The sequence below is a fragment of the Stegostoma tigrinum genome, chromosome 11, assembly GCF_030684315.1.
Source record: "Stegostoma tigrinum isolate sSteTig4 chromosome 11, sSteTig4.hap1, whole genome shotgun sequence".
In the NCBI taxonomy this organism is placed as follows: domain Eukaryota; kingdom Metazoa; phylum Chordata; class Chondrichthyes; order Orectolobiformes; family Stegostomatidae; genus Stegostoma; species Stegostoma tigrinum.
The window spans coordinates 65,541,383-65,565,445 of NC_081364.1; the positions used below are offsets into that span (position 1 = coordinate 65,541,383).

General features: G+C 44.6%; 2 protein-coding genes across 3 annotated transcripts in view; one reads left to right on the forward strand and one right to left on the reverse strand.

Moving 5' to 3' along the window:
- Positions 1–1,487: 1,487 nt before the first annotated feature.
- On the forward strand, positions 1,488–24,058 carry gmppb (GDP-mannose pyrophosphorylase B). Of its 2 annotated transcripts, none has more exons than XM_048548240.2 (10): positions 1,488–1,576; positions 2,754–2,888; positions 3,568–3,648; positions 4,959–5,007; positions 5,739–5,881; positions 6,568–6,726; positions 8,920–8,998; positions 9,966–10,093; positions 13,984–14,166; positions 16,535–24,057. In XM_048548240.2, the coding sequence occupies exons 2-10, from the start codon at positions 2,760–2,762 to the stop codon at positions 16,664–16,666; spliced, it is 1,083 nt and encodes a 360-aa protein (XP_048404197.2). In that variant the 5' UTR covers positions 1,488–1,576; positions 2,754–2,759; the 3' UTR covers positions 16,667–24,057. The 2 variants fall into 2 exon arrangements, with proteins under 2 accessions (XP_048404197.2, XP_048404198.2); XM_048548241.2 differs by having other exon boundaries at positions 1,543–1,609; positions 16,535–24,058.
- The window catches only part of LOC125460234 (E3 ubiquitin-protein ligase RNF123), a 334,824-nt gene continuing 332,095 nt past the window's right edge, over positions 21,335–24,063 (reverse strand). The window contains exon 39 of the mRNA XM_048547433.2: positions 21,335–23,452. Coding sequence (XP_048403390.1) covers positions 23,353–23,452 — 100 coding nt within the window. The 3' untranslated portion in view covers positions 21,335–23,352. The remainder of the gene's footprint in view (positions 23,453–24,063) is intronic.

Consider the following 24,063-nt stretch of genomic DNA (forward strand, 5'->3'; position numbering starts at 1 on the left):
CCCACGATGAGGCATTCCACTCCCGCACATCCCAGATGTCCAAGTTCTTCAAGGACCGCAACATTCCCCCCCACAGTGATCGAGAACGCCCTTGACCACGTCTCCCGCATTTCCCGCAACACATCCCTCACACCCCGCCCCCGCCACAACCGCCCAGAGAGGATCCCCCTAGTTCTCACACACCACCCCACCAACCTCCGGATACAACACATCATCCTCCAACACTTCCACCATCTACAATCCGACCCCACCACCCAAGACATTTTTCCATCCCCTACCTTGCCCGCTTTCCGGAGAGACCACTCTCTCCATGACTCCCTTGTTCGCTCCACACTGCCCTCCAACCCCACCACACCCAGCACCTTCCACTGCAACCACAGGAAATGCTACACTCGCCCCCACACCTCCTCCTCACCCCTATCCCAGGCCCCAAGATGACTTTCCACATTAAGCAGAGGTTCACCTGCACATCTGCCAATGTGGTATACTGCATCCACTGTACCCGGTGTGGCTTCCTCTACATTGGGGAAACCAAGCGGAGGCTTGCGGACCACTTTGCAGAACACCTCCGCTCAGTTCACAATAAACAACTGCACCTCCCAGTCGCAAACCATTTCCACTCCCCCTCCCATTCTCTAGATGACATGTCCATCATGGGCCTCCTGCAGTGCCACAATGATGCCACCCGAAGGTTGCAGGAACAGCAACTCATATTCCGCTTGGGAACCCTGCAGCCCAATGGTATCAATGTGGACTTCACAAGCTTCAAAATCTCCCCTTCCCCCACCGCATCCCAAAACCAGCCCAGTTCATCTCCTCCCCCCACTGCACCACACAACCAGCCCAAATCATCCCCTCCCCCCCCTGCATCCCAAAACCAGTCCAACCTGTCTCTGCCTCCCTGACCTGTTCTTCCTCTCACCCATCCCCTCCTCCCACCTCAAGCCGCACCTCCATCTCCTACCTACCAACCTCATCCCACCTCCTTGACCTGTCCATCTTCCCTGGGCTGACCTATCCCCTCCCTACCTATACTCTCTCCACCTATCTTCTTTTCTCTCCATCTTCGGTCCGCCTCCCCCTCTCTCCCTATTTATTCCAGTTCCCCCACCCCATCCCCGTCTGTGATCGAGGGTCTAGGCCCGAAACGTCAGCTTTTGTGCTCCTGAGATGCTGCTTGGCCTGCTGTGTTCATCCAGCTTCACACTTCAGGGTAATTGTAGTAATCACTCCAGCCCACTTCACCCCCTCAGGGCGCTCTCCCCCAAGACGCTGCTTCCTGGTCCATCTTATGCACGCGTTTCGTTGTTGGCGTTGCCCTGACCCCGATTCCGATTGGTCAAAGCTGTCCCACCTCCCCTCCTTCATTAACCAATCGATGGAAGACGGATCCTCTCGGAACACTTTCCCCTCCCCTCTCCCGCATTGGCCGGGCGCTGACCTTACCTCCCCCTATTCCCGCCCCCCATTGGCCGGGCCGCCAGCGGCCCTTTCGCCATTGGCTGTTGCCCCGTTACGGCGCGGCGGCAGTGCCACGTCGTTCGATGCCGGAGGTGAGGGTCCGGGGAGCAGAGAAGTAAGTCCGGAGGAGAGCCTGGGATGGAGAGAGGTGGGGAAATAGGGTCCCGAGGGCGAGGGTGACAAACAGTTTGGGAGGGTCGGATGCAGATCCCGGGTTGTGGGGGTGTGGAGGAGGTGGGGGTGTGGAGGAGGTGGGGGTGTGGAGGAGGTGGGGGTGTGGAGGAGGTGGGGGTGTGGAGGAGGGGGGGGTGGGATGGAGGGAGGGAGAGGATGAGGTCTCCTCAGGGGACAGGAGATGACTGAGGGTCTCTGTGATTAGAGTGAGTGAGTGTAGGGGGTGTGACAGAAATGGGCAGCTCCAGTGAGTGGAGGGCACCACATTAGCTGGTCCTGAGAATAGTCCAGCCTGTACCTGTGTGGCTGTGACCAGGTTTGAGCTGAGTAAAGGTCCCACCTGGCTCAGGCACTAGTCAGCGAGGGAGGGGATCCTGAATCGGGGACCAAGCGGCAGAGTCTGCACGTTTCTGTCCCGCCCCGCTCCGGTTAATGGGACCTGTGGTTTGCCGATTCAGAGACACGGCGGTTGGGTGTCAGCGCTGTACATTTCAGTCGGTGCCCATTTCAGGTTTTTGTCTTCGAGGACCAGCAAATCAACTTTATAAAATAGCCAGTGCCATTTCTGAAGAAGGGTCCTGACCCGAAACGTCAGCTTTTCGGCTCCTCCGACGCTGCCTGGCCTGCTGTGTTCCTTCAGCTCCACACTGTTGTCTCTGACTCCAGCATCGGCAGTTCTTCCTGTTTCTGCCTCAGTTACTGGTGTGACTTGAATAAAGTTTGTTTCAGGACTGCACTTCTGCAGGAAAAAAAAACCTGATTGCAGGGTTTCAAACATGTTATGTTAATTCTGGGTCTCGATTTTTTGGAGAGGAAAGGACGTTGAAGATTGCAGAGCAAATGTGTGTTTCTAGAGTAAGGGTTGATGATGAAAGATTTGATGGAAAGAGGAAGGCACTGCCAACCTCAACAAAGGTGGGGCCCGGGAGTGGAATTGCTTTTGTGGGAATAGGTTCAAAGGTGCATTCATTCCACCCTTGACTCAGCTTCAGTCTCATTTGTACAGCGTGATTGTCACCTTCCTGCCATTGCTGGAAAATTGCAGCATCTTGAGGTTCTATTCTTGCATGTTTTCCTCTAGATTGTTGAGTGAGAGCTCCCATTTCATGTCTTCACAGCTGACAATGAAAGCGTTGATTCTGGTTGGAGGTTACGGCACGCGGTTACGGCCGCTGACACTCAGTGTTCCAAAACCGCTGGTGGACTTCTGCAACAAGCCCATTCTTCTACACCAAGTGGAAGCCTTAGTAAAGGTACAGTCAGCCCCTGCCAGAGATGGTTACAATCAGGATATCAGAGAGAGGAGCGCATGTATACCAAGACCGGAACTTGACGATGCAGTGGTAATGTTCTGGCAGCATGTGATAATGGATGGCTGTGTGTAAGGACTAGACAGTGCATCCTCACAGATGCCTCCCACTGCCACTTCATTGTATTTTTCTATTGCACAAACTTTTAAAATTGTACAGAGATCATACTGTATATAATCATTTCTTTTATATTAGTGCTGAAATATTTTGAGGAATATTGTGGATAAGCCAAAACAATTTAATGTTGCAGTTTTCCCTTTCAACTGCATCAGCGTTAGTGCAAGAGATTTGTGACTGCTCATTAATATTGAGTTGACATTTACTTCAACAGCTTAATTGTGGCATGTAGTCAGCACTATGTCAGCCTCCTCTAACATCTAAGTTGGGAAGGGCTGAATATCAAATTGCACTGTTTCTAAACAGGTCAACATGTAGATTCGATTTTTTTTCCCTCCCTCATTGTTTTCTTCAGAATTTCAACTGAAATCTAACAGTATGCAGACTGTTGTAACAATAGCTGTAGGTCCTTATTGGGAATGTAGAATAAATCAGTCTAAAAATGCAGACTATAGACAGGTTCTTGTGCCTCTCTTTTCCCACATCTATTATCTGTTTTGAGCAGGCTGGTGTATCCCATGTAATCCTTGCTGTCAGCTACATGTCGGAGATGTTGGAGAAGGAGATGAAGGAGCAGGAGCAGCGGGTAAGTGGGAAAAGGCTACGGTAGCGGATGGAAATGTTTCCTGCACACTGATTTTCTGTGATTGTGCTAGACATGGTGAAAGCAGAGATTTGTATTGAACTGTGCAGCATGCAACCTGATTGATCCCAGCAGTGTTTTTCCCCTCTTGCTGTGTAATTGTGTTTTGGGATGTTGAATCATACAGGTTGGAGAGGATGATAGGATAAACAAGTGAGAATGTTGATTTGACCCTTGTATGGTTAAGACCATTCAGCTTTTCTCAGCACCATGAGGACAGAGCTCCAGCAGCTCCTGCTGAGTGCTGAACACCCATTGAGCTTAAGGAGCCTCATTCCTATGTGGCCTCTCTACTTTCTACCCTCTGAAAAATTGGAAGATCATTTCAAACTGCAGCCTGTACTTTATGTCATAGCTGGTCTCATTCCCCCGGACCCATGCTCTTTGCAACCCTCTGGAACTGGGCTTGAGCTCATCCCTGGCTGTCTGAGAGGGAAAGGTACTGCCAGCAGAGCCAGGCCTGCCACATCCAGGTGCAGGTAGGTCAACTCCAGGCCCAGCTTGCTGCCTTGAGCATCCACCTCTTTCTCTTTCTGCCTACCTTGCACAAATGCCTGCCTGACTGATGAGCATCTGGTAGACAGGGTAGTAAAGGTGTTCAGCATGCCTACCTTCACTGCTTAGACCTGTGAGTATAGGAGTTGGGATGTCATGTTCAAGGTGTACAGGATATTGGTGAGGCCTATTCTGGAGTACTGTGTGCAGTTCCAGTCTCCCTGTTATAGGAAGGATATTACTGAATTGGAGAGGGTTCAGAAGAGATTTATCAGATGTTGCTGGGTGGAAGGTTTGAGTTATAAGGAAAGGCTAGATAGGCTGGGACTTTTCTCACTGCGGTGTAGGAGGTTGGTGATCTTATAGACGTCTTTAAAATCATGATGGGCATAAATAAGGTGAATTGCAGGGTTTTTCACCCATGGTAGGGGAGTTTCAAAACTAGGGGCATATTTTTAACTGAGGAACAAGTTTTAAAAAGGACATGAGCAACATGTGTGTGTGGAATGAACTGCCAGAGGACGTGGTGGATGCGGATAGAGTTACATTTAAAAGACATTTGGATGAGTGCATGGATAGGAAAGGTTTGAAGGCCAAACGCAGGCAAGAGGAACTATTTTAGTTTGGGAACGTGGTAAGGATGGACTAGTTTGACTGAAGGGTCTGTTTCCATGCTGTATGATTCTATGAAACAATAGGAACAGTAACTGTAATTGTGTATTCTTTACTAACCAGCCATCTTGTGTTATTTCCTTTAGCTGGGTATCCGGATCTCTCTCTCTCATGAAAAGGAGCCCTTGGGAACAGGTGAGAAACTTGGCCACATTGATATACTGATGACAGTGAAACCCTCGTGCTCCCCTTTCTGATCTTCCCCACTCTGCCCTTAAGGGGACTTCACTTCAGTTATTCATTTTTGTCCCTAATGGAATCCTGGCTTCTCCCTTCTGCACTGTAGATTTACAAAAAACTTTATTTCCCTTAAATTTCATTAATTTCTGTCCCTGAATCCCATCCAAAATGGAATAATAGAGCATCTGATGAGGGCAGCAGTTTAGTGAAATAAAAGGACAGGAGATGGTTATTAAACTCCTTCTCTCTTTTCCGGCGTTAAGTCGTTGATGATCTGCACTGAGGTGAATTTATCTGTCTCTACTCCATATATCTTCGTACCTTTACTGTCATACTTCATATGTTCCTAGCTATTTCCATCTTAAGCAGTCTATTTGCAAGAAGAGTCTTGACCCGAAACATCACCTTTCCTGTTCCTCTGATCATGCCTGGCCTGCTGTGTTTCTTCAGCGCCACACTGTGTTATCTCTGACTCCAGCATTGGTAGTTCTTCCTATCTCTGACTACTGAGTTAGCTTTTTTTTTAAAAAAATGATACAATAACCCTGAAGAAGGAATCCGTGCAGGGCAGAGAAGGTGCTTCCACATAGAGTATGTGTCCGTGGATGCTGATTGTGGATCTTGCTAGGTCAGGAGCACCTGGCTGTCTTGTAGCTTTTATGACTCTTGTGTGTTGCCTTTTGCAGCTGGACCCCTCGCTCTGGCCCGTGAGCTGATCACCAGCAGCTCGGAGCCCTTCTTTGTCCTCAACAGTGACGTTATCTGTGAGTTCCCCTTTGAAGAGATGGTCCGCTTTCACAAGCATCATGGAAAGGAGGGTACTATTGTGGTGAGTTGTGCCCAGGTGGATGCTCTGGGGACTTGGATTCAACACCTCCCACTACAGCCAGTGCAGTTCCCATGGATAAAACCTGGAATTCACAGTCAGTTTCAGAGAGGATGATCACGAAACTACGATTGGTTCATTAACATCCTTTAGGGAAAGAAATCTGCCTACGTGTGCCTTCAGAACCACAGCAAAGTGGTTCATTCTTGACTGTCCTCTGCAATGGCCTAGCAAACCACTCAGTTGGCATTTGGGGGGGGGAGAGACAGATCCCAAATACTAGCCGTGCCAACAAGATCCATGCCCGATGAAATAATTTTTTGTTTTAAAATGGTATTGCATGTTAAAACTGCTGTAGTGACCAATGTAATCAGTAAACTTCACCTCCTGTGCGCTGCACCAGTTCACATTGCAAAGTTACAGCTGTAACAGCAAACTCTGGCCTCAAGCATTGTATGTAAGGAATTATTCCTCAGGCAGGAATGAGGTGCTGGGAATATCTGCCTATTTCCTGGGAACGATGGACAGTACTGGGGAGAGTCTTCTGACTGTTCCAGCAACTGGACAATGTCTCGAGGGAGACCCAAAAGGAAACGTGTTTGTGGAAATTGCTCCCTGACCTTGTCCCTGCCACTTTAGCTTATCAATGTCCCTCTGACTGTCTTTTAATAAATCCGTCTCATTGACAGGTCACTCGGGTGGAGGAACCATCCAAATACGGGGTTGTGATCTATGAAGCAGAAATTGGGCGAATACATCGATTTGTGGAAAAGCCTCAAGTGTTTGTGTCAAACAAGATCAATGCAGGAATGTACATCTTCAGCCCAATGGTTCTGAACAGGATCCAGGTGCGTTTCCCTTGACGTGAAGCGGCTATATTTGGTCTGTACTCTATTCAGCAAGTGATGAAGGAGATCTTTGGATCCCAGTGGTAAAGATCCTCAGTGTTTCCGTGAACTTGGTATAAAACATGGCCCTACTACCCTGTAGCCTGCACAAACCTCAAAGTGAAGGCTATTTAACGCAGGCAAATGAAGTGCTAAACTCTGTTTGATTAGATTCCACTGCACTGTCCCCATCCACGCCCCAGGATGGCAACACCATGAGGTTAGCTACAGAGTAAAGCCCACTCTACGCTGTCCCCCAGCAAACAGTCCCCGGACAGGAACGGCACAGGGTTAGATACAGAGGAAATCTCCCTCTGCACTGTCCTCATCAAACACTCCCAGGACAGGGAAAGCTCATGGTTGGATACAGCTGTCATTGAATCGAGCTGCATCTGCAGAATTTGAAGGTGCTAAACTTCTATTCTAGCATTCATTAATCCTGCACTGATGAGGAGTTAACTTCATTTTCTGTTGGATTGTTAAGGCTGCCCATTTCTGCAAGTGGAAATAATCTATTCCTCTCTTGCCTCTATTTATCTTTTCCTGGGTCACACCCTATAATCTTGACTTCCTTTATTCGGTTTTGATATGAGTGGTACTAGATGGACCAGTGCTTGTTGCCGATCACTAATTTATACTCGAGAAGCTGGTGAACCACTGTCCTGAAACAGTGCATCACTACTCAAACGCAACCTTGAATAGCCCCTGGTCTGCGCACACGCACGCGCACACACACTCCTACTGTTACTTAGTGGTTCCAATCACATCTCTGCCTAAACACAGACGTTTGACATATCCTGTATAAATATCCTGTATTTATATCCTATATAAAGTAATGCCTCCTGTGGCCGAACTTGGAACAAGTCCTGATTGCACACTGCCTCTAAGCTCACAGACGCACCTCCCATGTCTGTAATTCCCTCCAAGATAACTCTGGCATCTTGTCCATCTCCCTGATTTTAGTTGTTCCGTTTGGCAACTCTGCCTTTTGTTGCCTGGGATGCAAGCTCCAGAATTCCCTGTCAACATTCTCTGCCTTTCCTTGAAGACATCTGAAATCCTTGATCAAAGCTTTTGATCATTGCCCTAGCTTGGCATTTTTTACTCGCTCATTCTGTCAAGGCAGGTTATTGTTGTTGATTTCATCCAGTTATTGTTGACTTAATCCCAGAGGTTCACACGAGCTAGAATTGTGGCTGACTCAGATGATTTTCATAAATTGCAAACTTATTAATATATCTATTAACTCGTAAATGCGGTATGTCAGTGATTTAAATCGGAGACTTCATTCTGGCAGGCGGTTTCCAGTAGAGAGTTTTCTCTTGGATCAACCAGACTGGTTGGAGCTAGGGCTTTGGTTAGCTTAGTTGGCTGTACGGTGGTTTGTGATGACAGGTTACCAAGTGTGAAGGATTTTCCTTCTCAACCCCTCCCCTCACCTGAGGTATGGTGAGCCTCAGGTTAAACCACCCCCAGGCGTTTCTTTTAAAGAGAAAGCAGTCCTGTAGTTCGGTAATTAACAGTAAAATTGCTATCTGTTCTGGTCACTTGGTGACAATCAAGTACATTTTGAGACTGTGACACGCCCTCTTCTAATTCCCCTTCTGGTTACAAGTGTTTGGGTACATGTCTTGGCAGTGTAACAAACTGATCCCTGTACCCTGTCAGGATTCAGATCATGCCTGCACTGTCCTTAAATCTAAGAGAGAAAATTGACCCCAAAGCTCTTGTTGCTGTTTGCTGGCCAGGGTTTACATAACTTGGGCATGATGCTCCCTACCGTTAAATACAGTCAACTGTTTGGGACCAAAGCTGACAAATAGTTAAGAGTCTGAAGGTCAAGAAAGCTTCCAGTGCTGTGCCTGAGTAAGTGGCGTCCTTTCCTGGAAGAGAGATGTAAAATAACAATCCCACACCCAAAATAGTTTATATTTTTCTCTGCCAACTTGCAGATAGCTTATATAATGAACATGCTAGTTAACAGAAGGGTAAGGTATCAATGAGTCTGAGCATGGACAAGACTTCTGCGTGAGGAAGGGAGGATGGGAGAGTGGTGCTGTGAACCAGCTCAACTATAATGGACCATTCCACTGGGACTGGCAGGCTGGGAATCCAGTGACTGGTGCTGATTCTGTGTCCTTTATCTGTTTACAGCTCAGGCCAACCTCCATTGAGAAGGAGATCTTCCCAGTCATGGCTCAGGAAGGACAGCTGTATGCCATGGAGCTGCAAGGTGAGGAAAGCACTCAGTTCAGACTTGACTTGAGGCAGAGTCTCCTTCTGAATTGGGTAGTCTCTGAGCTTCAGGTCTGTGATGTTGGAGAGATATTTCAGTATCGCTTTTTGCTTCACACACCCAAACGTGCTTTTTCTTTCTCTCACCATCTGCCCTGGGCAAGATCAGTTTATGAATACAGGCCAGTGATTTTTTTCTTAATTCACTTCTAACTCATGCCGTTGTTTAGGGTAGGTTAGTGATTATATAATTAAATGATGTAGCTTGTTATTCATATTGATCCAGTGTTCTTTGGTTTGCTCGGATCTGCATTGTGTTATGATGTGGAGTCTGCCATTGGGCAAATGCAAACTTTGCTCCAGTAGGGATTTCTAGAGTGAAGGAGCCTGCTGTTAGATGACAGCTGGGTCAAATATGGTGAAATCAGGAAGTGGCCTATCTGTACACAAGACAGTGATTATCAGGAACTCTATCCTTCACAAACCTGGGAACACTGCCATTAACTGGAGGTCTCAAAATGGCAATCGATTGATTTCTGTTGGTAAGGATATGGAGTAACAGTCATTAGATCAAATTCAGTTGCAGGTCAGGCCGTGATCTATCTGAAAAGAAGAATCACTAAAACTTCCACAAACACAAATCGCTGATGAGGATGCAGCAGATATTAGAAACCAGAGTTTGTTCTTGGAGCAGAGAAGGTTAAGGGGAGATTTGATAGAAGTGTGCAAGGCCAGGATAGATACTTTCAGAGTAAAGAAGGTGAAATTGTTCCATTGACTGGGAGGGTCACTCTGAAAGGTACTGATTTCCAGAGTCTGAGGCAGTGTGGAGGATTGCTGCTGGTCCTGGTCGTATTGTGCAAGAGAATCCAGTCTTGAAGTTGCCTGAAGGACCTAAAGGATCAGGAATTGGGGACTGTTGTAAATCTCTGGAAACACGATGTAATTGCTTGTTTTCTGTGCAGGTTTCTGGATGGACATCGGGCAGCCGAAGGACTTCCTAACTGGAATGTGCATGTATCTACACTCCCTTCGGCACACAGCACCAGACTGGCTACACCAAGGACCTGGCATCGTTGGAAACGTGCTGGTGGTAAGTCTTGGTGCAGGGGTCCCAGTGGGGGTTTTACACCATCACGTCCATGCGCTGCACTCCTCGTTCAGCTGTTCTGGCTGACCGCTGCTTCCTCCCGTTCAGCAGTTGCACACTTTGCTCAACATTCCACACTGCCAGCATTATACAATAGCACGCCTTTGCTGAGCAATGCATCAGATGCTGCCACTGGACAAAATGAGTAGTGTTTGTGGCCTGTATCACTGTCAGAGTAGTTTACTAACTCCATTGAATCTGATCGTTAGCATTCCAGCCAGCAATTCTTTGAGCAGCTGTGGTATCTGATCTGCAACCCAGGTGGGTTCAGTTCCTTCCTCCTTGTGGAGGACACAAACTGCAGTTAACTTGCACAAGGACCTTGTGAGTGGGTGAGGATTTTGTTACTCTCTGGTGGGTTGTGAGCTGGATTGCCCTGTCAGAAAGTGGAAGCAGTACAGGTAGTTCTCCTGTAATGCGATAGTTGCATTCTTGTATGACCTTGTGCTATAGAAAACCGTGTTATAGAGAAATTGCTTATACTTGTACAGCAGAAAGTTTGTGTTATTCAAGTAGTGTCCAACATTCATCAATCGTGTTAGTCAATTCGCATTAATGAAACATAAATATTTTGAGAAATTGCTGCACTCTGGGGAAAGGCCTGGGGAGTACCTCCAAAACTCTTAGTGGGCATAAATGTGCTGGATGTTGTGTGATTGTGTATGTGAAATTCTGAAGTGCGTATTTTCTGAGCAGAATTTCAAATCAATTCACCTTGATCAAGTGGGTCTTCCTCTGTGACCATACGTGGTATACAAATGGTGTTCCAAACTGGATCTTTTTGGATTCACCACAGTTGATGGTTTGCTGAGAATCTTTACAAGTTGCTGGTCTTGGTATATTCATGCTTGTGGGCCTGCAGGAAGTGGTGATTTTCTTCTTTCCCCCAGCAGGTGGCAGTGACGGTCCAGTTTTTATTCTTCTGAAGGCCTTCGGCTAAGACACTTTAACTTTGTGACATTCTGGGATTTCACAAACCAAATATGGAATTATTTTTCTGCAGTTCTCTTTGCAACAAAAATAGTCAAAATTGCAAAAGGATCTGTGGTAGAGTTTGTTATGTTTATGATAGACAATACAGAAGAGGGTGTTTAGCCCATTGCATCCATGTTGGTCAACTACCACTGAACTATTTTAATTGCATTTTCCCGCTTTTGACCCATAGCCTTAGCATCTGCATTGCAAGTGAACTTCTAAATATTTTTTGAATGTTTGAGAGTTTCTACTTCTACCACGTTACAGGCAGTGAGATTCAGATTCCCATCATCCTCTGGGTGAAAAGTTTTCTTCTCATTTTCTCAAAACCTACTGTCCTTACCTTAAATCTGTGCACTCTGGTCATTGATCCCTGTGAAATGTGAAAAATTTCTTCCTATCTACCCTGTCTATTCCCCTCATAATTTTATGTATCTCAACCGTGTTCCCTCTTGGTCTCCTTTTTGATTTAAGGAAAACAATCCCAGTCTGTACAAACTCTGTTCGGAACTAAAACTCTCCAGCCCAGGCAACATTCTGGTCAATCTTCTCTCCACCCTCTACAGTGCTATCACATCCCTCTTGTGATGTAGATTCCGGAATTACACACAATCCACTAATCAATATCTTGCACTGTTGCAGCGTAACCTCCCTGCTCTTAAACCCAATGCCTCAGCTAATAAAGTATCCCATTTCCTGCCTTAACCACCTGTCCTGATACCTTAAGAGACCGGTGTACATGCAGACCAAGGTTTCTCTGTGCTCCTCAAGGTCCTGCCATTCATTATGTATTTTCTTGCCTTGTCTGTCCTGCCCAAATGCATCACCTCACACCATGTGAATTGAATGCCATTTGCCACTGATCAGCCAATCTGACCAGTTCATCTATATCCTTCTATAATCTAAAGGTTATTCTTCTCAACTATTTACTACCCAATCATTTTTCCCATCATCAGCAAACTTACTGTTCACCTGTCCTACATTTGCATCTAAATCATTTATAGAACCCAGAAACAGCAAATGCCCCAACACTGATTCCTGTGGGACTCCACTGGACAGAGACTTCTAGTCACAAGAACACACCTCAACCATTACCCTCTGCATCCTGCCTCTCAGCCAACTATTGATTCACTTTGCCAAATTTCTTTGGATCCTGTTAGTTCTTACTTTTTCTCAGTCTCTCCCATGTGAGACTTTCAGAAGCCTTGCTGAAGTCCAACTGGATGACATCAAAAGCATTGCCCTCAACTACAGACTTGGTCAGCTCCTCTGAAAAAGTCAATCAGACAATCAGTTGGACATGACCTCCCCTTAATAAAATCATGCTGACTGTTCTTGATTAATCCCTGCCTCTTCAAGTGCAGATTAATTCTATCCCTCAGAATTGCTTCCAACAGTTTCCCTACCACATGGTTAGACTGACTGGCCTGTAGTCAGTGGAACCCAACCTGGGCTGGGTCTAAGAAACATCAGTCTCCCAGAGCTGACTACCTTTGTAGTTAAAACCACACAGTCTGTAGAGTCATGGTACTTGAAATGTAAATCTGTTTTTCTCTCCACAGCCACTGCCAAACCTGCTATTATTGAGCACTTTGTTTGTATTTCAGACTTGCACATTCTTATGGTTGGGTGGTGCAATATAACCGTTAGTAAGAAACAGTCCCAAAATGAATCCCTCTTTCGACTAAACTCCCCAGTATGAACTTGAATGGCTGGGCCAGCTTTTTATTGCCCAATTGCTAATTACCTTTGAGAATGTATTGGTGAATTATTATCTTGGATAGAATTGAACATGTTGCTAGATCATATCAGAGAGCATTGTTGTGGGGTTTGGGGTCATGTGTAGGCCAGATTTCCTTCCCTAAAGGGCACTAGTGAAGCAGATGGAGTTTTTACGACTCTGGCAGTAAATTTTACCCCATCCTGTTTGTTTAGTCTCGGTGTACCCTGAATATTAGAAAACAAGCAAGTTTTAAAATGATTAGAAAGCCTTTTTTTTAACCAATCAGAAAGCCAATGAAATAATGATTTGGGGAATGTGGATGTTGCTGGGAAAGCTGACATTTATTGACATCTAGGTCCACACAAGGGGTGACTTGTTCAGTTATTTGGAAGTCCACCACATTAGTGTGGGACTGATGTACGCAGGCCTGAGTGGATGTGAGTGGCTGATTCCTTTCCCTAAAGGACTTTAATGAGAGCAGTTCAGCTGTTACCAACAGATGCTTTGTCGCCACTTGATGAATTGCTGATTCTAAATCTACAAGGCAGGTCCTGCCGAGGCTCCTGTTGCGCAGGTTCCAAGGTGCGCACACTCTAATTCTAAAAAACAAGATGGTGATGGTGTGTACACTCCTCCAAATGGAGGCAACAATGGTAAAAGCAGTTAGAGTGACATACTGATGTGACAATGCCACTTAGGGTTTGAGGAAGAATTGTTTGGCAATACTGTATGTTCGCATTGAGGGACATTAATACTGAGGAAATCAAGCACTCCCCAGAGTGGATGTTGCACTGCCAAGTGGAGTATAAATATCTCCTGAAACTGTTCGATCATTATTCTTCAGGTCTGAGCTCTGAATATCCCCTCCTACTTACTATTGACCTCCACATCCAGCAGTGGCCCTGCTTCTCTTGTCTGAGTGATAGCGTCACGTGGAGCTGATTTACAGGTTTAGAGTTGGGACTGGCCAAAGACCTTTTACAGGTGACTGATAAGAGACTTCTGTATTTCTGTGTAGGCTAGATCTGTGACCCGGCCTTATGTGAGCTCCTGATTGTATTTCAGCCCCAATGTTCATTCATATTGTGAACTTGTCTCCTGCAGACTGAGACTCACTGTCAATTCTCTCCACTAGGACCCAACAGCACAGATTGGAGAGAACTGTTCCATTGGTCCAAATGTGACAATTGGCCCTGAAGTGGTGATTGACGATGGAGTGCGGATAAAACGCTGCACAATCCTAAAGGGCTCCAGGATTCGCTCACACTCCTGGTTGGAGTCCTGTATCATTGGCTGGAGCTCGGATGTAGGACAGTGGGTGAGTGGGGAGGCGGTATGTCATGTGGAGGAATAAGGGAGGGTACTGATGGAGTGGGTATGAGCAGTTTAGTGGTGAGGGATGTTGGTGGCAGTATCAGAGAGAAGGAAGATAATGGGGCTGGAGAGGTGGGAATGAGAGAGAACAGCAAGGAATCTTTCTCTGTTCCCTGACTGTGTACTGAGTATTTTCTGGCTGTGAATATATTCACAGAGAGAATTTCTTAGTTAATTTTCAGGTCTGCACAGCTTGCAGCATTATGGTCCCAGGCCCTTATGTTGTGCTGCTCAGTAATGGCTGGTTGGCAGACCAAAGACAGCGAGCAAGCTTGCTCACACTCTAAAGGCTAATCGTTGGGTCACGTACGCACGGTGCAGAAACTGAGGAGCTGTTTTCTGGGTGCAAATGAACTGGAGGGAACAAAACTATTCACATATGCTCGGGCTGTGTCCGTCACCTTGAATATGTCCAAAACCATCAGATTGATTTAATGTTAATGAGGGACCTGTCTTGGGAACATATGGAAGCCTTTTAGACTTCAAGTCTGTTCCTCCATTTAATGAGATCATGTCTGACTTACCTGAGGGGATAATGGGCTTTTCTTAATCACTTCTTTAAAAAAAGTGTGGGTGGGAACTTTGGTTAATAAAACCTATCAAAACATACTTCAATTTAACAATTGATCTCACATCAATTAAAATGCGTGGAGGAGAGTTTTACTACCCTTTGTTTTTATCCCCCCTAAGTAACAAGTGATTTATCCAATTTTCCAATCCAAAGGGAAGGTTCCTAAGTCAATAGAAATTTGAACGGTTATAGATAAGGCATCAGCAATGTCCTCATTAAATTCCTTTAAAAAACTGGGTTGAGCTATTCAATTTCTTGGAATTGGTGTACATGAAAACATAATCTGATAATGCTTCTGTAATTTTAAGTAAATGGACCAACCTGACGTTGGCAAGTGTCTAATTGCTCACTTTGAACCGAAAAAGATGGAACATGGTAGACTTTTTGGGAAAAGAAAGCTAAAAGAAAGTGGAGATCCATAATGAGCAGACACAGAAATAACTTGTTTTAAAAAAAGGAATGCAGGCCTTTCTATCTAGAGGATTAGAATATATGGTGTAGAAGTCATATTTCAATCTTGCACAAACCTTCTTGAGACCACACCTTTAGTCATTGTGAGCAGTTTTGGGCATCACCACCTTTGGTAGAATATACTGGGCCTGTCGGAAGGACAGTGCAGCAAAATTACACAAACTAGGGTGTGGTATTTCCAGGAATTTAGAAGGTTAGAGACTAGTTTGATTGAAGTTTTTGACATATAAAGGAAACCTGTTGAGGTAGATAGAGAAATTTTTGCCATTGGTTTAAGGGGCATTGGTTTAAAAAAAAATTGGAGCCACAAAATGGTCTGTGTTTTAAAAAATTGTAGCACGCTGCTGTGCAGCAGATGGATTAAAAAGGCAAATGGAATTTTGTCTGCCATTTCTAGAGGGATGAAGTTTAAAAACAGGGAGGCTATGCTGCAGCTGTATAGGGTCCTGGTGAGGCCACACCTGGAGTACTGTGTGCAGTTTTGGTCTCCTTACTTGAGAAGGGATATACTAGCAGTGGATGGCGTGCAGAGGAGATTCACTCGGTTGATTCCAGAGTTGAGAGGGTTAGATTATGAAGACAGACTGAATATACTGGGATTATACTCATTGGAATTCAGAAGAATGAGGGGAGATCTTATAGAAACATATCAGATTATGAAGGGAAAAGATAAAGTGGAGGCAAGGAGGTTGTTTCTGCTAGCAGGTGAAACTAGGGCAAGAGGGCATCGCCTCAAAATAAAGGGAAGCAGATGTAGGACTGAGGTTGGGAAGAACTTCTTCACCCAAAGGGTTGTGAATCTGTGGAATTCCCTGCCCAGTGAAGTGGTTGAAGCTACCTCACTGAATTTTTTTAAGGCAAAACTAGATAAATTTTTGAACAGTAAATGAATTAAGCGTTATGGTGAGTGGACGGCTAAGTGGAGCTGAGTCTCAAAGATCAGCCATGATATTATTAAATGGTGGGATAGCATCGAGGAGCCGGATGGCCTACTCCTGTCCTAGTTCTTGTGTTCACACTTTTCAGGAGTGAAGTATGTGCCAAGTGTGGTAGAGGTTTGGAAGTTGTCCCACAAATAGCAATTGACACGAGATCAGTTGTTAATTTTAAATCTGTTACGTTTTGTTACTGAGTCAGGTTGCAGTCATACTTAATCTCATTGAATAACAATGTATTTGAGGGTTGAATGTCCTTCTTGGGTTCCTGTGTAATTAAATGTTAGATTGTTCTTGACAATGTCTGGGCTGACTGTTGTCTTGTTCTCTTCCAGGTGCGGATGGAGAATATTGCAGTCCTGGGAGAGGATGTGATTGTGAAAGATGAGCTGTACCTGAATGGAGCCAACGTTCTACCTCATAAATCCATTGCTGACTCAGTGCCTGAACCAAGGATAATCATGTAGGTCACGGCAACTGACCTTGTGAAGGACATAAGTCCAGAGTGCAAGTTAAAGGACTGATCTATACTGATTATCAGTGGATAGAACAGAGCTGCTGATGAAGTCAACAACGAGGGTCCTGATACTTCATTAATTTTCCCCTCCAGCAACTGAACTTGCACTGTGACAAGTTAGTTGTAGCTCCTGTCTTTCATTGATGTGTCTGAGGGCAGTACAGCCTGAATTGGCTGTAGTTTGATTCCCAAAAGTATTTCCTGATTGTAATTATTGATGGTTGCTCTGAGGGGAATGGGTCTTCTGTATAGTATTGGATTCAGCATCTAGGCACACCTTATTGTATTGGAGGATGGCTTTGAAAACATTCCTTGGAACAGCTGTGCCTCACAGTACATAGTTTAATGTACTGTGTCTTCTGGATTTAGGTCCATGCGCTGACTGTATCGAGCCCCTCATTCACAAAGGGCATATGGTCAGTGTTGTAAGTTACCTCTGGAATTCCTCCTTCAGTCTGATGTGATATCTTCAAAATAACTTTTGTAAACATCCTTTGTCTTGAAGTTGCAGCTTGATCGGTTTATGGAATTATGAGGCAAAGCTGATGAAACATCACACCCACTTACCAGCTTGCTTTCACTGTACTGCTGTTGCGCTCAAGGCTATTATTGGGTTTGGTGGACTGTTTCTGAGAATAAATATCAGGGTTGGGCAGTGACCGCTGGAAGCTGAGATCGCTGCCCCTTTACTCCCCTATATTATCCTTTCTTGAGCCAACATAGTCTGGCGTGTTTTAAAATGTAAGCAGTTACTCAGTCAGTGACCAATGATAACGGTGGGAGCTCCAAGTCAGTTTCTCAGATGTTCCAACTTTTTATTTAAATGAACAAAAATGTTGGTTTCCTATAAACACAACTTGAATTTGGATTAGAGAATTGCTTCATTTGGAAGGTATTATTTTGACTAAAATTCATTTTGTGGACTAGGTATGGAATTGGCTGCTGGAAGTGCAAGCGAGCGAAGCCTTCTGTTGTACTTTTAACTTGAGGACTGTTGAGAATTTTATTCAAATACAGTCTTGTAGACTTGTCCAGATCCCAATGGGATTGCTATCTTTGTTTTGGCTGTCTATATATGTCCTAAACCCACTTCAAATCGTGCTCTTTGTAAACAAAAAGAGTTTGCTCAGCTGGTAGATGCCATGAGCCAGGTGCTTGCAACTTTCACACAACACTGAATTAAATCTGCCCCCAGTTGTTTTCTAAAATTGGTTATTGTGTTAATGAAAATGTCATTCAGTGCTGTTTCAGTTACATGAAGGTGCTGGTGGCTCAATGAAGTGTAAGTCAGAGTTGCTGAATTCTTGATGGCTGTTGAAAATATCCTGAAGGCAGAAGCAGTGTCATTGAATGCACTGATTTTTAAAAAAAATATATTAACTTTTTGTTCAAAACCCAGAAGGTAAATGAATTGCAAGTCTGAATAGTGCGTTTGTCCCATTTGGGTAACTTTCCAAATAACTGGTTTCATATTTTAGAATAGAAAATCCCAAAGTGTAAGCGATGTTTAAGACCAGAGTGTTAAAAGGCTTGAGAGAGCTTGACTTAATAGGGATGTTTACTTGTGAGGTTCAAGGGAGTTTTCTATAGGCCTCCGAAAAGTTCCAGAGATGTAGATGAAAGGATTGCAAAGATGATTCTGGATAGGAGCGAAAGTAACAGGGTAGTTTTTATGGAGGACTTTAACTTACCAAATATTGACTGGAGGCGCTATAGTTCGAGTACTTCAGATGGGTCAGTTTTTGTCCAATGTGTGCAGGAGGGTTTCCTGACACAGTATGTAGACAGGCCAACAAAAGGTGAGGCCACATTGGATTTGGTATTGGGGAATGAACCAGGCCAGTGTTAGGTTTGGAGGTAGGTGAGTACTTCGGTGATAGTGACCACAATTCTGTTATGTTTACTTTAGCGATGGAAAGGGATAGGTATATACCGCAGGGCAAGAGTTATAGCTGGGGGAAAGGCAATTATAAGGTGATTAGGCAAGATTTAGGATGCATAGGATGGGGAAGGAAACTGCAGTGGCTGGGCACAATTGAAATGTGGAGCTTGTTCAAGGAACAGCTACTGCGTGTCCTTGATAAGGATGTACCTGTCAGGCAGGCAGGAAGTGGTTGAGCGAGGGAACTGTGGTTTACTAAGGAAGTTTAATCTCTTGTCAAGAGGAAGAAGGAGGCTTATGTAAAGATGAGGCATGAAGGCTCAGTTAAGGTGCTTGAGAGTTACAAGTTAGCCAGGAAGGACCTAAAGAGAGAGCTAAGAGGAGCCAAGAGGGGACATGAGAAGTCCTTGGCAGGTAGGATCAAGGAAAACCCTAAAGCTTTCTATAGGTATGTCAGGAATAAAAGAATGACTAGAGTAAGATTAGGGCCAGTCATGGACAGTAGTAGGAATTTGTGCGTGGAGTCCGCAGAATTAGGAGAGGTACTAAATGAATATTTTTCGTCAGTAATCACATATGAAAAAGACAACCTTGTTGAGAACAGAGATACAGGCTATGAGACTAGACGGGATTGAGGTTCATAAGGAGGTGGTGTTATCTATTTTCACACTTTCCAGAATTGCTAAGTCCCCTGGGCCCTATGGGGTTTATCCTAGGATGTTCTGGGAAGCTAGGGATGAGATTGCAGAGCCTTTGGCTTTGATCTTTATGTTGTTATTGTCTACAGGAATAGTGCCAGAAGACCGGAGGATAGCAAATGTTGTCCCCTTGTTCAAGAAGGGGAGTAGAGACAACCCTGGTAATTACAGACCAGTGAGCCTTACTTCGGTTTTGGGTATTTATAATAATCTACAAAGGAATAATTTGATTAGGGATAGTCAGCACGGTTTTATGAAGGGTAGGTTGTGCCTCATAAACCTTGTTGAGTTCTTTGAGAAGGTGACCAAACAGGTGGATGAGGGTAAAGCGGTTGATGTGGTGTATATGGATTTCAGTGAAGTGTTTGATAAGGTTCCCACAGTAGGCTATTGCAGAAAATAGGTAGACATGGGATTGAGGGTGATTTAGCGGTTTAGATCAGAAATTGGCTAGCTGTAAGACGACAGAGGGTGGTAGTTGATGGGAAATGTTCATCCTGGAGTTCAGTTACTAGTGGTGTACTGCAAGGATCAGTCTTGGGGCCACTGCTGTTTGTCATTTTTGTAAATGACCTGGATGAGTACGTAGAAGGATGGATTAGTAAATTTGTGGAATTGTGGATAGTGCAGAAGGATGTTGCAGGTTACAGAGCGACATAGATAAGGGTCTAGGCCTGAAACGTCAGCTTTTGTGCTTCTAAGATGCTGCTTGGCCTGCTGTATTCATGCAGCTCCACACTTTATCTTGGATTCTCTAACATCTGCAGTTCCCATTATCCCTAGATAAACTGCTGAGCTAGGCTGAGAGGTGACAAATGGAGTTTAATGTGTAAAAGTGTAAGGTGATTCACTTTGGAAGGAGTAACAAGAATACAGAGATACAGAGTACTGGGCTAATGGTAAGATTCTCGGTGTCCACGTGCATAGATTCCTGCAAGTTACCACCCGGGTTGTTAGGAAGGCGTACGGTGTGTTAGGTTTTATTGGTAGAGGGATTGAGTTTCAGAGCCATGAGGTCACGTTGCAGCTGTATAAAACTCTGGTGCGGCCGCACTTAGACTATTGCGTACAGTTCTGGTTGCCACATTACAGCAAGGGTGCAGGGGAGATTTACCAGGATGTTGCCTGGTATGGAGGGAAGGGCTGAGGGACTTGAGGCTGTTTTCGTTAGAGAGAAGGTGGTTAAGAGGCGACTTGATAGAAACATGATCAGAGGATTAGCTAGGGTGGACAGTGAGCCTTTTTCCTCAGCTGGTGATTGCTAGCATGAGGGCTGATAGATATAGGGCAGATGTCATAGGTAGGTTCTTTACTCAGAGTAGTAAGGGCGTGGGATGCCCTACCTGCAACAGCAGTAGAATTGTCAATAAGGGCCTTTAAATGAAATGGTCACTGGATAAACATACGGCTGATAATGGAATAGTGTAGGTTAGATGGGCTTCAGATTGGTTTCACAGATCGGCGCAACATCAAGGGCTGTGCTGTTATGTTCTAAGGCTGAGGGGGTTGAGGCTGGCTGCTGGAGATACAGCCTGATTGCTCCAAGGAGTAGCAGAGGAGACTGAAGAAACGTTTGATGTACAAACAGTGCGACAGCCTAACAGACAGACGCATAAATCATTTTAATGCTCAGGTGTGCACTTAAACTCCGTCAAGAATTCATCACAAGCAGCAGCTTCATTCACTCCACAGCTCCCACTAACAGTAGAAAAAGCAGGGATCGTTGGTTTCTCACACTGCACTCAATTTCAGTGAGGTGGAGCTAAAGCCTTACCGCTGCAGATCTTTTCTCACTAATACAAATAACATCCCACTGTATAATTGCAACTGAAATGACTGGTTGTGGATTCTTCTGTAAAAATAAACTAAGTTCTGAACCATTAACGAAAGGGCTTTTGGGTAGGGACGAAAAGTTCACAACATGTTAACTCCATATGTTTTTATATTGGAAGCACACACTAGTCACAGTATTCAACCTTTTCCTAAAACCTGCAAATTATTTGAATGTGTTTGTGATAACAGAATATTGCATGCACAATTATACTTAATCCTGGTTCTGCTGGATTTTAATAGCTAACAAGGCAGCTGCTCAACTAAACACACATACACACACACTTCTGCAAAGTTTAGTTTCCAATTTGCTATAACCATAGTTCCAAATAGTGATGGAGCAAGAGGACCATCAACAGTGTATTTAAAACTCTTCTGGTATAAGGCTGCATCACAGAGTGGTCTGCAACATTTGATTCACCCATGATGAAACATACGTATTTGAGTGCATGGCCAGGTCAGTCCTGGTAAAGTGCATGTTCTGGGCTGACTGACTGTGTGCTGGTGACTTTGGGAGAGTGTTTGTTGCCAGTTCCTTATGTGAATGGGGTCTTCTGTTGGGTTTGATGCGGGAAGCAGGAGAGAGCGTTAGGATCGAGAGTCAGCAGTCACTGTTCATCGTCAGAACTTTCACACTGTGTTTGTACCTCTAGTTGGTCACAAAGCTACGAACAGGAGAAAGTGGCACAACCTCCATGGGTAATTAGTGTCCGAACACTGCTGAGAGCAACAGTGCTGACAAGTTTCTCACTCCCCTTGTGCTTACTTCCTCTAACAAACTTGTTCATTTTTATGTTCAGAGCTTACTGGTTAAAACCAAATCTTAGCCACTAACACATTTCACAATACCACAGTACAGAGGGATTTGGGAGTCTCATAAATAAATCACAAAAAACTGATGAAACCTCCAGCATATTTTGGCTTAAGATCTCCTGGACCTCAATGCCATTGTAGACACAGAATCCTTAGTGCAATCAGATCGATGTGAAAACCTCACTATAATGACAGCAATATTTCTGCTGTACTGCATACTGTAAACAAAATGTGACTGAATGTAATCACTACATTAGTTGACCGGCTTCTGGAAGTAAAAAGGCCCTCCCTGACTCAAATTATTCAAACCAGCTCCAGGTCTAAAGGTAAACCTTTCTTCAAATTAAAGCTGAAGGCTTATAGATGGCAAGAGATGGGAAGTGAGGAAACATTTTGGCACAGGAACTGCAGTGGAGTTTTGGGGTTGGCCGTTTTGAGTGCTGTGTCTGGGATATAGATGAGAAGGACTAAAATTACAGGTAAGGTTTGCTAACACCACGTCAGTGCTGCTACTGAACTCCAGCAAGTTGTAGTGTCAATGCGAGTTATGTAAGCCAGGTCTTGGATATCAAGCATGGCAAAATTAAAGGGCAAACCTCAGCCCCATTACAATGGGGCCTGAGCTGGTAGAAACCAGCCCTTACAAAGCAATTAGATGGGCAAGAATTGGAGGGAAACATTTCCCATGTAGGATCTTGAACAACTCAGGATGCTTTGCAGAATCTTTTGAGGTTGGAGGAAATGATTTTCTGACTTTCTGGCTTAAGAATGTACGGCGACAAAAATAAAACAAAATCCACCACAAAGCAGGGCATCAAACAATGCAGCCGATTAACATAAATCTGAATTTTCTTGGTGTTTAAAAGCTCCCAACAAAAACCTTAATGGCAAACGAAAAGGATCCAGCGAGTTCTCAGGAACTTGAAAAGGATCTGTCGACAGAAGGATGTCCCCCTTACAGTTTGGGGCCAACTAACTTATACTTCCAACCCCCAATCAGTGTCTTGTTGACACAGAACAGTACAGAGGGGCACATAAATATCTGTTTCCTCTCCTACTGCTCTAAAACCTGACCCCCAGTTTGAGTCTCATGAGCTGGTTCAGGGGATAGGCATTAGGACCCAGGGTGGCAGTCATAGCTAAGACACAACATCTGTGTTAGTGGTTGACAGGATAGAGTGAAATCCAATCCGTTAATTGCCCTTCAGAACACGTCAGTCTCAGTCTCAAGCAATCAATATTTGAAACACAATAGCAGTCTAACAAGCATATCACCCGCTCAATGAATCACCAAGGATCATTCCCTCTTGTAAACATTGGATATTGATCATTCAGATCCCTGTATGATGCAGTCCCCCATGTTGTGAAGCAGCATCCCTTCTCCTTAGTGCTGGAAAGGAGGGTCAATGGCAATTAGGAGGAGGATGGTTTCGTATAATCATCCACTGCAGTGATCATGGCCTTGCAGAAGAAACAATCTTTGTTGTTCATCAGATGCTGGTTGATGCAGGCCCTGGAGAGAAAACAGTAATAAGTCCTGATTAATATTCCAATTTTACTGCCACAAAGACTAATCCCAGTTGCTTCCTGTGTGCCCAGTCCTTCTCACCCCGTATTGTAAAACCTGTGCAGGAGAAGCAAACCTTCAGAAAAGCTGGACTCTCACTGTTTCCAAATATCACAAAATATTTCACAGGCAAAGGAGAACTTTACTTACAAATAAATGAACAGCACAAATAGAATTTAATGGGTGTGATGTTATAGCCATTATAGAGATATGTTTGCAAGGAGATCAAAGCACTTCAAAACTAAGTATTCAGGGAATTGTGACTCTTTGAAAGAACAGGCATGGAGAAAAGAGTTGAGGGTTTTTTTTATTAGTATGGAATGGTATAAGTCTCTTTCTACACTGTACGATTAGACAACTTAACAAAATAAGAGCTCATGGTGTTGACTGTAGTACATTAGCACAGATAGAAGTTTGAATAACAAATAGAAGACAAGAGATTTGGGATGGAGGGTTATTTTCAGAATGGCAAACGGTAACTATTGGAGTACCACTGGAATTCAGTGCTGGGACCACAATTATTTACAGGAGTAATGTGGATGGTTATCGATAAGGCA